Consider the following 15858-nt stretch of genomic DNA (forward strand, 5'->3'; position numbering starts at 1 on the left):
TGGTTCTGAAACTGAAACCCTGTACTTCAGGAAAAAGCCTTTTTTCAGCATTTCTGTGCTTATGCTGGCCATGAAAATACGAAAATGGTAGTGTTTCTCCAGGTAGTTCGGATGATTGAACAAAGGGTTGGACCATGGCATCTCTGGGATGATAAACCGGTCCTGTGGGATACATGAGGTGGTGCAACAAGTATGGGGTGATTCAGTCACCTCAGACCCAGCATTAGAGATAAGGGACTCCCTTATCATAAAACACTCAGAGCTGCATGCCTCCACTACTTCCTTTCTCGTTTATACCGGCAGTGCAGGCCCACCCATGTGCTTGAACTCCGTGTCTGGATTTATACAAGCTATTTCCGAATTTAGGATTGTAAGGACACACACACATATCTAAATAAAATGTTTCCAAAAAACACATGCATGCACCATGTTTAATTTCTGTAGATTTTATTCATGTATTTTTCTGAATAGACGTATGACTGACAGCTCATCACATCTGAAGGCTCAAAGGGATGCAAGATGTCGATAATGTCGAACATAGAAGAAGCGAGTAAAGATGCCAGCAATGGAGCAGTCAGGGTCACTCTTGAGAATGGGTTGGTTTAAATACGGGAGGGGTGAGCGCAAGAGGACAGAGACTGTAAGAGTTGAGGGTATGAGGATGGGGACTGGAGGGGTTGGGCGTAAGAGGTTGAAGCATGTGAGTGCATCATGGTGATAGGGACGAAGACGGGAGTTTGGAGACTGGCAGAATTTAATACAGGATAATTCGCATTGGTAGGCTCGAAGTTAGGTTGTGAAGCAAGAAAAGGTCAGTCAGGATAATCAACTCACAAGAAGAGATGTGCACTGTTCAAAGGGGAGAGAAAAACCGGAAGAAAAAGAGGGCTGAATGGCAGAGATGGATAGATATGAAAGCAGAATGATGGTGGTCACCGGTGTCTTCCATTCACCATCATTAATATGGACGATAACACAACATGGTAGAGTTCTGAAGTGAAAAGGATGCAAATGGCAAGCAACAGGATGGTGGAGCAGGTGCCAGAGGTAGAGTGCTGGGTTATGGGGTGGAAGATCATGGACATGGCATTTGGGTTTACAGCTGTAAGAGTTAAAGTGCAGACGCTGGGACTGGAAATCAAGATCTGTAAGGTTTAAAGGGGAGAAAGATACAGGCACCTGAGGAGCTGCTTTAAGGCACAAAGTGTAGATGATAGATCTTGTACCAGAGTAGAGAACTGTCAAGAGCCAAAGGGAAAGTGATGGAGCTGCCACTAGGGGAACAGGATGTTTATGGGTCACACAGCACATGACTTGATGTCACACCTTGAAGTCAATGCAGTGACATGAAGGAGATGTCTCTGCTCAGGGTCGCTTCATCCAGCTCAGATCTTCAGACCTGCAACAAAAACGGAAACAAATTTATTCTCAAAGCCAACATGTGTTTAGTGATGCAGACACTATGGCAATTCTAAGGTTTTCATCAAGGGCAGCCTCAGCAAGAGGGTGCCAGGTCATCACTAATGCACAAAATATGGCCAAATCGCTGAGGGATAGGGCATCAGCATGTTTACACCGGCCCCTGGTGTGATTAGGCATTGCACAAACCCCAGACACCTCTAAGAGAGGGTGAATTGATGCGATGTGAGAGAGTGGCTTTGCCATATGTTCTAGCCTAGCTATACATTAGTTTACACTAATAGTAGCTCGGGTGTCTGTTAGGGATAGTTATTGTTTGAGGCAGTTAATTATATTATGACTTGCATTTTCTTTAACCCCTTCGGCGCTGATGACGAGCTCAGCTCGTCATCAGTTGGGCCGCTCGCACGCTGATGACGAGCTGAGCTCGTCATGTAACGCGGCTTTTTGAAAAAAGCAGTGTAGCGCAAAAATAGCTGCAGCGCGCATGCGGTTAACGATCTAAATATTAATTATAGTTCTTGATATCTTGCGCCTTGGATAGTTTTTAGCCTTCGTTATTTTTCAGTTTAAAAATGAATCAGTTCATTTCCCCCCATTATAGGTTTAGCCTCCATGGCGTTCTGCTGCAGCACCTTGAAGCACAGCATTATGTTCTCATTTTAAGATTCAATAGAACGTTGCCATAGAATAATAAGCGCCTTGTTGCCATGCAGATGTAGGAAATGTTCCACCAGCATAGTAAAAGGGGGAAAAAAGAGCTCCCCCCTGCTAAACCTTCCAAGAAGGAGGATACAATACGAAAAAATCAATCACTCTGATAGAACTTCTCTCACTGGCAGTAGCTACTACAGCCGACACACTTCCATGACTCCTCTTTCCATCTATCCATGACACTACTCCTTCCCCTCACCTCTCCAAAAGCACTTCCCCAAGGCATTTCTCCACTCTGCCCATACATACGAGGCACTGCCAAAAATGTTCTCCCACATCATTTCATCCTATTGACTGCCCGGGTCACTTCATCCCTCTGCTCTCTTCCTTGAGTCATAGCCGCAGACACTTCTTCCCTTTGCCCCTTTACATCCAAGCGCTTCTCTTTTCCACCACCTCTCCATAGGCAGTTCTTACTCTGTCTCCTCGCTGAGGCAATTATCCCCTCTACCCCCACTCCAGAAGAACCATATCTTCACCATTACATTTCCAGAGGCACTGCCAATAACACATAACCAATCCGCCCTACAACACCTTCTTCCCTCTAAAAATTCACTTGAAAAAACACAAAGGTTAAAGTGACGCTATAGTTAGGGTAAAATGTCAGTAAAACGTTACATTTTAAACTCTAAAAACCACTAAAAATCACCAGTTATCGTAAACTCAATGAACTATAGATCGTGCCCTCGCAATTCACTGCTTACAACCTCACATATTACTTCATTCATGTCATGTTCTTTCTATTCATTGATATCACCATGTATACCCTCTGATATGACATTATTGATTATAAAACTGTGCATGGCAGGGGTGCAAGTTATAGCTCCTTGCGTTAACTATAATTTACTGAATTTTAAAGTGCCCACACGGGGACCCAACATTTTTTATCAATGTTGAAAGGCTATGGGAGGAGGCCTATGGCTCTCGTGGCCCTGCCAGCTCCCCAGCCAGCACCAATCCTGGGTGCTGGTGGGAGCCAGCAAATATTTTTTTATGCTTGCCCCAGTCCCAACCGGGGCACGAACAACATTTACAGCCATTGGCGGCTGCAGGGAAAGGCATGTGGCCCTCGAGGCCCCGCCAGCTGGCCTGCCAGCACCCACCCTGGGTGCCAGCGAATGCCGCCAGCACTGGTTTGCTCCCGCCTTGCAGGAGCAAGTTTTGTTTTTGCTTCCACCTGGCGGGAGCAAACCTATGTTCCCTGCCTAGGAGAGTTCATGCAGGGACTTGCCTTTGTGTTCTCTGCCCATGCTCTCACGGGTACAGAACAACATAGTGCCCCGAAGGACGTGGTCCCAAGGACTCAGCCTGGTACTGGGCCCTGGAAGATGGGGTCTCTGGGGCCAATAGGTGGCTCGGTGGGGGGGCTACAAGCATGACACCATTTCCTTCACTTCTAAAAAAAATATTTTATAAGTTTACAATGTGCCAACCTACCTTGCCACCTGGCTCACACCGGCGGGGTCCTAATTGGAAAGGGTGGGAGCCCACATCTTTTAAAAACATTTGTATTGTGGTACCACAATACCTGACCCCCCTAGAAGGACAATGGGTCAGAAAACTCCTACCCTACCCTACCCCCTATATGCTATTTCTTTCTTTCAGGACACAGGGACTGAGTGCCCGAGTCCTAAAATGGCTGCTAAACATCATTGTTTCTGTAAGGCAGCCAATCAAATCTTACCTTTTGACCTTCCGGTCCCGGTACTACCACCTCTCCTGATATCTATACATTTTGAATCTCAAGTTCTCAAAACCTACTGAACGGATTTACACTTTTAAGGTAAAGATCTAGCTTTCTACAAAATGTGGCATAATTATGTTGATCCGTTTGCTGCAGCCCTGTGCAAAATTCCTATGGAAAATATGCTTGGAGAAAACACGCTTTGGAACCCCCCTTTTTCTCAGCTGCCGGTAGACGGAGCACCCTGAAAATTTCCAGGAAGGAGCAGAGGTGGATGTACCTTTCTTTAGAAAGTTTTGTGAACATTTATCTAAAGGTGCCAGCGTTATTATTGCGTAGTTATAGTTAGGTCAGAATTTCCATAGGAAGATTGTTTAATTTGTTTTTTTAGGGATACAGGCCTTTTTAACTATTGTGACAAGGACAGAGATTAAGATCTCCCATGTGGCTATCTTACGAGGTGTCACATGTGGCTCGGTGATTGGGCAGGCTACTTCCCATGTGGGTCACCTTATATTCATAGCAACTGCTGTGTATCGCTTCGTCGTGGTTTAAAAAAGAACCACCCTCGTTTGAAATGCGGAGAGCTAGATTTTTCGCTTTCTTCAGTTTAGAACATAATTTATATTCACTTAAAGGGTCATGTAGAAGGAAACTTGGTTTATCGGTCTGGGGGAGCTATACTCAATTATGTGAATGTTGAATGTAGTGATCCTTAATTTTTATGAGATTTACTGGCTTTCCTGTAGCCCTAGCAGGGTCAGAGGAAAAGGAGGCTTGCCAAACATGAGGCAGATGTCTACCCACCCCCCCCCCCTCTGCAAAACAGACAGATGTTGGTGATTCTTCCTTCTGCACAGCAGCTGGGATATTTCTTGTCCTGGCGTGATGCACACCTCACAACAGCACCAAAGATACTCAGACAGCTGTGTTGATGAATCAAGGTTCTGCAGGGTGGAGTCGTGCAGGGGTTACAGCAGGTTTTTTTACCCAAACTTAGTGCCTAGTCTGGTAGCATTTGGAAGACCCGTCCATGAAAATATTTCCTGAGCTGTACTAGTGAACATCTTCTTTAGTCAAGAGGGATCATGGAACAGAGTATTGCATAATCAAAACTATTAGAGGGATCCTACAATCGACTACTATGTGGCTACTGCATGATCACCTCATACCAGGGGAATAGATGACAACCTTCCCTCCTGAGCGGGTTTAACCAGATAAGATGTAGAAGTATCTTCGACTCCACAGCAGGCCACATTTTTTGTGACAAAATCAGGTAGGAAGAATGGGAAGGAAATGTCCGAGAGCACTCTGGTGGGAGAGCCAAAGGCAACTTTAAATGGGAGAATCTGACTCCTCCTTCCCTCCCACCCCTTGCCACATAAGCAGACACCCACGCAAGCACTGGACAATGACCCTCTGCAGCAGAATGAGAAGAAGTGTAAAGATAAATACTTTCAGATCTTCAGAGACATAGGCAAAGAAGGACAAAGCTCTCAACCTTGTTGGGTTGCTATGCAAAATTAGGGAAATCAAAATGAAATGTCTCCCGAATCCAGGCTCTGCACTCATCCTGCGATATACAGAGTGTACATACTCCTTTCACTCATAACTCACACAGATGGAAGTGAAAATCCTCAGTTTGGCGAGAGTGGCAGCATTTTTTGGAGAGGGGAGATAAGGAAACAGGAAAAAAGGCGTGTTTTCATTATAAAGTATACTGCCATTATCGCCTGGCCCCACCATGCCTAACTACAGAAGTAGTCACTCCTTTAAGGAAGGGAGCACTTTGGTGCCTATCTCTGGGAGGGAGGATAAAAGCACAGTGACTTCACAGATTGGAAACATACGTCGGAGGAACACACTTTCCAGAGCCACGTAGTAGGAGAATTTCTACCCCAACATGCTTTCAACTGAAGCCTTTTAGGAGAACAGACCCTTTAAAGCAAGCTTACGCTGGATTCCCTAGCCCAGGTGTAAATCAGCTAAGGGCTAGCATCATTGGGCCTCTTCCTGCTAGTGCCTGTGAAGGGCAAAGGGCCACACTTCACACTCAAACCACACAAGGACGACTAGGAGATTTAATATCGAAAATGGTCAGAGGTTCGTTCCTCTTTGTAGATGCCTTGTCTCTCTGCAATCCATGTTGGGGATCAAGCAAACATTTGTGGGGTCTATGTGTGTTACTGCATCACACCGAAGTGGATTTTCTATTTTAAGAAGACTGCAATATTTTAAAGATATTTCTTTCTTGGTCTATTTACCTGCATTCACCATTCCAATCAATCAGCACAGGTCTAATTTGCTCTAACCTAAAACAAACTGCAAAGGTAGTATACCAAGAACTAAAATTACATGAATTTTGATTGATCCCCAGTTTTAGGACACGTAAGACTGAGAAAAAAAATTACCTGCTGCAATGATTTACCAGCTGCTGTGTCACTTTTGGCTGTTCTGGATGTTTTGAGATATGCTAATATTATGCCGCAAAAAATGGATGAATGGTATTGTTTTAGTTCTCAGTTGCTAAATATCTACGTTTATACGGTAATACAAAACTGCCATGACATAACAGTGTGCTACCATGATTGTTCTAAATGTCTTTAAAAATACCTGGGTTTTGGAAAAAAAAAGATTGGGCGATACCTGCTTTAGTTGTAAATACCGGTTTGGTAGGTAGACACTAGGGTGGCCAACTGTTCTGCATTTTGCTGGTTTGTTCTTCAATTGGGGATCCTGTCCTGCTGCTTGAACAGAGACACTGAGGGAGGTCAACAGTCCTGCATTAACCAACCCTGAATGTTTGAATGAAAACCATTCTGTGGTATTGTACTAGGAATATGCAGCCAATGTTTATTTCTTCTATTAAACTTGTTTTCAGAATGCTAAAACATTATCAAGTTAGCAGACTGATGCACAGGGAGAGAATGATTTGCCAAAGAACAAACACTTTGTTAAAAATAGTAGACTCAAGACTGAAGCACATTGCTCATTGCTCCAAAGGCCATATATGTACCTCCCTATTGCACTTTGGTGAATATTTCAGAAGACTGGACAGTGCCCGCCTCCTTCGACAGACCATATTCAGTTCAGTTTTTAACCACACGCTTACTAGCAGCTTTGATATTGGTTCTAAATTCTCCTAATCATGTCCAAAAAAGCAGGGGAGTAAGATACTCCTAATCTCGTCAAAAAAGAATCAGGGGAGTAAAATACTTCTAATCTTGTCAATAAAGAAGCAGGGGAGTAAGTTCAATACATTATTGTCCACTGGCATACAATCTAGATATATTGGGAAAATAGGATTCAAAAACATGATTCTTGGTTCCAAAGCTTCTAATTAGCCTACTAGGCCAAATTGGAGTACAAGTGATTCTAATGGACAGACCACTAACTAACCTTCCTGGGAAACATCACTGTGTTGAAGGCCCTTCCCAGTTTCAAAATAGTTTTTATGTCCGGCATACATAGATGAAGTGTTAAAGTGAAGATTAGATGTCACGTATTAGATGTCAGAGGTCCATGGCTAAAATGACCCTACTAGGCCACATCTAGTTTGTTGTCTGCTCATCCCAGTGACTTGCCCACCTGGTTAAGAATCCTGGCAGGGTTTTTGTATGCACTTAATACATGTACTGTGCCTGTTTCTAAGCTCCCCAAGATTTTCATATCATTTTAAAAAGATGTGAGTATACTGTGAGAAGTCTTCTTTGGGTCCTGTAACAGTAGGTAGCTACTGGGCAGTACCAGCGGTGGATATTGATATTTACCATTGTAGTTTCACGGTGTAAGGCTATTTTTTTTTTTTTTTTAAATGTGTTTTTATTGTTGCCCTCACAGAAGAATTATGCATATACAAACAATATACATCGCAGCGTCAACATTCAGCTACGTGCAATTAAAAAAAAGCAACCCTTCAAATTTTCACATTTTCTCCCCAACAAAAACCATACTACCGAAAGGTCAGGGACAATATATCAGTTTGCGAATCAATGATATCATTAGCGTAAATAGAGGCATAACAAGCAGCATTCACATTGTCGTTCAGAATTAAGTACAACCACATGTTCCGTGTCAGACGCCCGGACAATCCCACCCCTCTTAACTGAACCTTCCAGTCCCAACCTTACTCCCCGTCTTCACCCTCCTCAGAGCTGTCTAGATCCTCTTCCTCAGGCAAAGGTTCACAAATGTCTCCCCTGTATGAATTCCACGGTAACCACGTCTTGTTCCACTTGCGTGGATTAAGCCTCTGTTTGTAAACCGCTCTCTCCGTCACCATAAGCATGTCCATATTCCGGCACCACTGAGACAGTGTCGGAGTAGTCGGTGCTCCCCAGTTCTGTGCTATATCCCTCTTCGCCAGCATCACACCAATGATCGCCCAGCGCTTCCCCTGCGGTGACAGATCAGTTGGACCCCACACATTCAATAAGCATATCCGAGGGTCCTGCGAGAATGATGACCCTAGTGTTTGACTGATCGTCCGTGCTACCCGCCTCCAATAGGTGTGTATAGCAGGACAATCCCACAGGGTATGGAACAACGTACCCTCCTCCCCACAGTTTCTCAGACAGTATGGATGATCTGCCCTACGTATCTTATGTAGTGTTGTGCGTGTATAGTATACCCTATGTAGTATCTTAAATTGGACCAACCTAAACCGTGTGGAAATACCCGCCTCCCTAGGGGACGCCATCGCTGCATTCCACTCCGAGTCATTCAGGTCCCCAATCTCCTCCACCCATTTCTCCTTCAGACGCACCAGCGGATCCGGTAGGTTGTTTAACAATTTACGGTAGGTGAGGGACGTTGCACCGCTCTCCATGTAGTCGGTAAGGAGTCGATCTTCCAACGGAGCTGATTCCGGGATCTGCGCTCCCAATTCCAACACTGACATGAGTGCGTGTCTAACTTGTATATAGCGGTAGGTTTCTGTTACCCCAAGGTCATATTGTTCTCTTAGTGTCTCGAAGGTCAGCACTGCACCCCTGGACCATAAATCTCCAACCGTGGATATCCCGATGTTGTCCCAGCGATCAAACCCCTTGCTAGTGCGCAAATTACCAAGGGCCTTGGAGTCCCACAGCGGCGTGAGATTAGTAATCACTCCCTCCCAGCCCAGCCGTCTCTGAGCCTTATGCCAAATAGCGATCGTGTGCTTAGTAGGGCCCTCCAGCCTTCCCACTAGGCCTTTGTTGTAGAGCGGGGCCAGAAGAGTGTTCGTACCCAGTTGCCGCCTGTCCGCCATAAACGCCGGGTCATCCTGTGCACCGTGTATCCACTGGTTAATTACCTTGAGGTGCGCAGCCCAGTAGTACAATTCAATGTGCGGGAGCGCTATCCCTCCACTGTACCAGTCCCTAACCATTTTTAAGTGCGCCACTCTAGCTGGTTTGCCACTCCACAGCAAGGCCGACAGCTGCGCCGACACTCGGCGGAAGAACAACGGTGGAACCATCTCAGGTGCGTTCTCTAGTGCATAGAGGAAGCGGGGCAACGCCAGCATTTTAAATAGCGCTGCTCTACCCAATAACGTCAGCGGAAGGGCCTTCCAATGGTGTACATCCGCCTTCAACCTATTCACCAGGGGCACAAGATTCAGCTCCAAAAAGGTCGCCGGGTCTCTCGTGATTTGGATCCCCAGGTATCGGAAGGCACGATGCTCCAATACTAACTGGCAACCCGGAGGCAAAACCGGTGGGTCGCCTCGTATCATATATAGTATGGACTTGGACCAGTTAAGCTTATAGCCTGATGCCGCGCCATGCTTCTCGCACAGGGCCAGCAGTACCGGAATACCGCTCTCGAGGTCCACCATGTAGATGAGCATATCATCCGCATACAGGGATACCCTATCCTCCCAACCATCTCCCCAATGTATGCCCCTCAACAGCTGAGCGGATCTGAGTATCACAGCCAGGGGTTCCAGCACTAAAGCAAAAAGCAACGGCGAGAGAGGGCATCCCTGTCTTGTGCCCCTCGCCAGTGGAAATTCCCTCGAGATACAACCATTGGCCGTCACCCTCGCAACCGGTTCGGCATATAGCAATCTGACCCATGAGATGAATCCGGGTCCTATACCCATGTGTTCCAAGACCGCAAAGAGATATCGCCACTCCACCATGTCGAACGCCATTTTGGCATCCAAGGAGAGCACCGCTGCCGGTTCCGTCAACGACGGGGCGCGAGCCAGCACTCCGTGAAGCCGTCGCAGATTCAGCGCCGTGCTCCGGTGTGGCATAAAGCCCGACTGGTCAGGATGGATCAGAAGCGGTAAGTGGGGCAGGAGTCTGGTGGCCAGCAATTTCGCCAAAATTTTATTCTCCGCATTAAGAAGTGAAATAGGGCGGTAAGACCCGCAGTCCTCAGGGGGTTTGCCGGGCTTCGGTATCGCCACTATGGTAGCCACACGCTGGTCAGGGGGAAGCAATCCACGCTCCCGGCTTTCCACATACATTGCAAGCATGGGCGTGGAAAGCGCTTCACTCATGATCTTGTACCATTCTATCGGCACCCCATTAGGGCCCATCGCCTTCCCAGGGTGGAGCGCCGTTATGGCCAGCTGTATCTCCTCAGACGTTAAGTCCGAATCGAGGTCGTCCCGAGCGTCCTGGGGAAGAGTTCGGGTCGGCACCCCTAGGAGCGACCCCTCCACCATCTCTCGTGTGACCTCAATTTCAGGGGAATAGACAGAATGAAAGTGGTCTGCCAGGAGCTCTACTATCCTAACTGGGTTGGTCTGTAACGCCCCTTCCGAATCTCTCAGCTGCAGTATTGCTCTCTGCCCTCCACGCTTCCTCTCCAACCAGGCCAACAATCTACCTGCTTTATCGCCCATTTCATAGACCCTATTCGCAGTTGCCGACATAGTGCCCTTCACTTTGCCTCGCATATGGTCCGTGTATCGTTGCTGACACAACCGGAGCGTGTGTTGGGTTGCTTCACTCGGGTTACGTTCATGGTCTTGAGTCGCCCTGCCAAGCTGCTCTTCCAGATCTAGTAGGTCCTGGCTCTGTGTGCGCCTGTGTTGTGTGATAGCCGAGATTGCCAGCCCTCGCAGGACCGTTTTATAAGCCTCCCATAACGTCACCTGGGAAGTCACCGAACCCTCATTGTCCGTGAAGTAAGATCTCGTGCCCGCCTTTAAAGCCTTAGCTACAACCGGCTCTTTGAGGAAACCCGGGTATATGGGATAGAGTCGCTTATAGGTGCCAATTTGGCTGGACAGAGTGAGTAGCAGCGGGGAGTGGTCTGAAATTCCTCGTGATTTGATGTGGGTGTCAGTAATATTAAGACGTCCCCCCCCTAGTGTGAGGAAGTAGTCAATCCTTGACAGGCTGTCGTGTACTGCCGAGTGGTACGTGTACTGGCGGTCCTCTGGGTGTAATTGCCTCCAAATGTCCACCAACCCCTGCGCTTCCAGAAAATCATGTAATTTGGAGGGCCCTGACGAGCGCGCGGGCACGGGGTAGCGGTCCAGTGAGCTATGAACCACCGCATTGAAGTCACCCCCAACTATAAGATCCCCTTCCGGGAGGCCTAACAAAAAGGTACCCAGGTCTGGGAATGCTATGGAGTGCAAGGCCGGCGGGATGTATACTGAGACCACATTAAGCGGCCTCCCTTCCCATTGGCCGTGAGCCGCCGCAAAGCGACCCTGTGTGTCGGCGCTAACTGATTGTAGAATAAACCTGGACGAACGATGCATCAGTATCCCAGTACCCCTGGATCCTCTAGTAAATTCTGAGTGAATAATCATTCTATATCCTCTCCTATCAAGGGCCCTGGTGGCCGTGCCCGTCAAGTGAGTTTCCTGTAACAAAACCAGGGCCGGGGTCTCCCTCTTTATACTTTGTAAGACCAAACCCCGCTTCACCTTATCCCCCAGGCCCCTCACATTCCAAGACATCAGGGTCAACGGTGACACCCGCCCCATATTAGCATCCTCCCCCCCCATGGCAAAAGAAGTGGCCGGGCGGCCAACCGTCTCCTAGCAATAAACAGTACAAAAAATGAACATGTAGTCCCCCTTGCGGTACCCCTACTCTGCACGCTTTACTCCCATGGAATAGACCCTGACCCTGCGTAGCATTTAAAAACCAAGAACCCATCCTACCCCCAACTCCCCCCCTCCCTGCCCCCCTGCTCAACGGACTCAGAACTGCCCGCCCCCCCAACTCAGCAGAGTGCCCGATCCCAACCCAAAACAAAGTACTTGCTTGCTGGGGTGAAGGACCCTCCGGTATCAGCGGCCTCCACCTACAGCCGCGGAGGCCCTCCGCCCAGTGTCCAAGGCGGCACCGTCAATCAACATATTACTCAGTTCAGCCGTCCAAAAATCATAAATCACTGTTCTTCCTCCGCATCATCCTCTCGAAGGTCGGTTAAGGGGGAAAGTGCCACTGCACCCTCCTCCGCGGACTGTGAGCTCTGTCGGGAGCCTGCATTACGGTTCTTGTTGTGCCTGTTAGAGCGACGCGGGGGGTCCACCTGTCTCCAACCCTCCAGCCACTCCTGTGCCATTTCCGGGGAGTCAAAAAACCATGTCTTATTGTCTGCCACAATTCGAAGCTTGGCCGGAAACAGCATGGAGTATGAAATTTCTCTCGCCCTCAGTTCCTTCTTCACTTCGAAAAAGGTTCTCCTCCTCCGGGCGACGTCGGCCGTGTAATCAGGAAAAAATGCTACAGTAGAGTTCTGTACCTTAAGAGGTGGAGAGTTTCTTGCCGCCTGCAGGATGGCATCACGATCCCTGAAGTTAAAAAGTCGTGCAATGATCGGTCTAGGGCTGGCCCCCGTCTGCTTGCGTCCTCCAGGGACCCTGTGCGCCCTTTCCACCGTGAAGAATGCGGAGAGTCCTTTAGGTTGAAGTTTCTGCTTGATGAGGTCTTCCACATATAGATCCATCGCCCTTGTGTCTTCCGATTCCGGCACACCTACGATACGAACGTTGTTCCGCCTCGAGCGTCCCTCCTGGTCATCGAGCTTCTCACGTAGGACCTTATTCTCCTTCAGCACTTTTTCCATACCAGTCTGCAGCTCCGCCACATCTTCCACTAGGGACTTGGTCACCACTTCCATATTGTTCACTTTCTCCAACATCTTATGGAAATCCGCCCTTATGAGCGTGATTTCGGCCGAGATCGAACCAACCGTGGCTTGTACTTGCGTGAGGGCTCTCATAACATCGTCCAGGGTCGCCTTCTTGGTCCCCGCCGTCTCCGCAGACCTGCCCTGCTGCGATTTGGCATCGGGGGGCGACGATGCGGAAGTGGGCTTGTCGTACGCGAATCGGTCAAGGCGGGATTGCGACCCCCCCGCCTTCGGACCTTTGCCAGCCATCTTATCCGCGGCGGACTGCCAACCCGTGTGAAGTCGGCGTCCCACGCCACTGAGTCAGTACGTCGGTCCAAGCCCCGGTCACGCACAATGCGCTAGGTCAGATTGCCAGGCAGCACCGGGCCCCCCCCACAGTGCTCCGCCGCAGTGTAGAAAGAAATCCTGCCCCACTCGTGTGTGGGGCGGGTGCGGGAACTGCCAGTCAAGGAAGTGTGGAGGCGCCCCAACCGCTGCGTCTTATTTGTCACCACTGCCTCGGTGTCCTCTGGGCATTCAGTCCGCTGTCCCGGTCAAGCTGCTAGGGCCGTGGACACCGGCACACAGGGCGGAGCAAAGCCAAGGAATCAGGGCCAGGCGCCAGGCCCCCCGCTATTTCAAACAGTGCCAGTGAGGGTCTTATACGTCGGAAGATCCCCAGCGGGTCAGGGTGTATCGCCCACCAGCCGAGCCCCAAGACCCAGCACTGCCGGTCCAACTCAGAGTGGGATCTACTGCGTGTGAGCCCGGGTCCGCAGTATGTGTCCCAAAATGGCGGCTCCTCACCACTGGAGCTCACTCTCCTCACTGGCTCTCTCGACTCCGCAGGCCGACAAGATTTGGGCGGCCCCCTCCTCACCTCTCCTATTCGGCGGGGCGTCCGGGTGTGCACTCCGCACCGGCAGACGCCGGCAGTGCGCCAGGATGGTGCGGGTCCCTCTTTCCCGTCGTCAGGCTCAGGCGGGCGCTTCCGGCGTCCCTCCGCCCGGAACGGCACACTTCCTGTCTGCTGGGCAGGACAGGACACTCCCCGGTCCGGGTGCCGAGCACAGGCCCCCACTGGCGTCGGCTAGAACTGACGATCCTGATCACCGATCGTGATCCCGATCGCACAGGACGCTGCCGCCCGGTCCTGGGCGTCGTAGCCTTCCCGCCTGGGAAGCAATACAAGCGGATGAGTGCACGGATAGACTAGGAGGCCGCTTCAATCACGGAGCTCTCCTCTCAAGCTGCCGCCATCTCCGGCTGCTGGCCACGCCCCCCGGTGTAAGGCTATTTAATCACATTTGGATAACATTGTTATTAATTTTGTAAGCTTGTCTCTTAAAAGTGCCAATAGCGAGTGGCCTAGGTTTCCCCCAGGAGGTGGTATAGGGATCAGAACTCACAGTATGAACGGTAATCACCATCGATAACCCTGTAGTTATGGCTGCTGCTAGGCCTTGCTGATTGAGCGGCCTGGGCGCAAGCATAAAGGCACACACAAAATGCTTTGGTTTCTGCCCTGCGCGGAGAACAAGCACGTAGGCAGGATCCCCCTCTTTTTATGAACTTTACCTGACCTCCAACGTGGGGTCAGGGGGTGTATGCCGGTGTGCTTCACAGCACAAGGGCGTGGCCTCAAGCTGTGTTACATTCCTCCAAAACTTTTAATAAACAAAATAGCATTGGCATAGCACAGTCATCAGAGAGGGATCCCAGTTGGGCTCCGTGTGTCAGTCTCATGATGGTAGAGACAGTCTCTTCTACTCACAAACATAGTCTTTGAGCTTTCTTACTTTCTTAGTCTGGGAATGCTGTCTCTCAGGTTGTATGGATGGCTCTGGATTGGTGGAGGCGATGCAATCGGCTCAGGTGTTCTGGTGGGCGCTGCCCTTCCTTGACGGGGAACACCAGCCTGGGATGGGCACTGTGGTGGTCAGCATCTATAGGTCTTGGGCTTCTCCCCTGCTTGTCTGTGTGGGGTGAATGGTGTGCTGGTCTGAGCTGTATGCGGTTGGCCGGAACCATTTGATAAAAGCGGACACATTTCGAGTGATGTGGTCTAGGCTATTTTTAGCAGTCACCATTGTGCCGTTCCTGGAGACTACTTGAAGTGGGCGAACTTCAAAAGGAAGCCAAAACTTCCCACCAGGGTGTCGATCTCGTACCAGAACCTTGTCTCCAGTGCTAGTGTCCGAGGTCCTGGCCTTGAATGCTTAACTGGCTTTGGCATTATTCTTTACCCTCCTCTGTTGCGTGGCTATGATGTTGATGGGCTCTGGGGTCCTTGTAGACACGAGGTATACTGTCTTGCATGGCACGTCCAAACATGGCAGGCGCCCTATGAGTCTTACTGTGGGGGGTGCGCCTGTACAGAGAGGGTTTTGTGTATTGCCTCCTCAATCTCACCATGTGCATGTGCGATGTGGATAGACTTGTTAAGAGTACAAAGCAAAAGAGACACAATTGATGGACGGAATCAGAACAAATCAAAACATTCACTCCCAGTCAAGAGATCTGGGTTAAATCCATCATTCTTTTGCTCACCATACCACCACAGTTTAGTCCTGGCCATATGCAAATCAGTCTCGACTCTGTGCCTCATGGGAACAGTCCACCCAAACTGCCAAGCCAGGTCCTCCCTGGACCGGAAACAGACATCCTAGGACCGGTTTCGGGGTATCACGCCTCATCAGCCAGGATAACTTGAATCCAGAGGCACAGTACGCATTAGTCTCTCCACCTCCCTGATGGCTTGGGGCCGAGGCGTAATCTTTGAGTGTTTAATGACCAGTGACTGAAGGTATTGTTTGATATCCAGGCTCTAGAACGGGGGCCCGTTGTCGCTTTTCATAATGTGAGGGACTCCAAATTTTGCAGAAACTTAGTCGAGGCATCTCTTAGTGTGCTCAAATGACGTTGCCTTCAGTATCTCAACAATTGGAGACTTGGAAAATACA

At 49.2% G+C, this 15858-nt stretch overlaps 1 protein-coding gene across 4 annotated transcripts in view; it reads right to left on the reverse strand.

Annotated features, from left to right (window-relative positions):
* Nucleotides 1-430: 430 nt before the first annotated feature.
* LOC144822522 (apoptosis-inducing factor 3-like) overlaps nt 431-15858 on the reverse strand; it is a 545716-nt gene continuing 530288 nt past the window's right edge. For all 4 annotated transcript variants that reach the window (XM_078680159.1, XM_078680158.1, XM_078680160.1 and 1 more), the window contains one exon: nt 431-1399. In XM_078680159.1, the coding sequence (XP_078536285.1) occupies nt 1366-1399 (34 nt within the window). In that variant the 3' untranslated portion in view covers nt 431-1365. The remainder of the gene's footprint in view (nt 1400-15858) is intronic.

Source organism: Lissotriton helveticus, chromosome 3_1, assembly GCF_964261635.1.
Source record: "Lissotriton helveticus chromosome 3_1, aLisHel1.1, whole genome shotgun sequence".
In the NCBI taxonomy this organism is placed as follows: domain Eukaryota; kingdom Metazoa; phylum Chordata; class Amphibia; order Caudata; family Salamandridae; genus Lissotriton; species Lissotriton helveticus.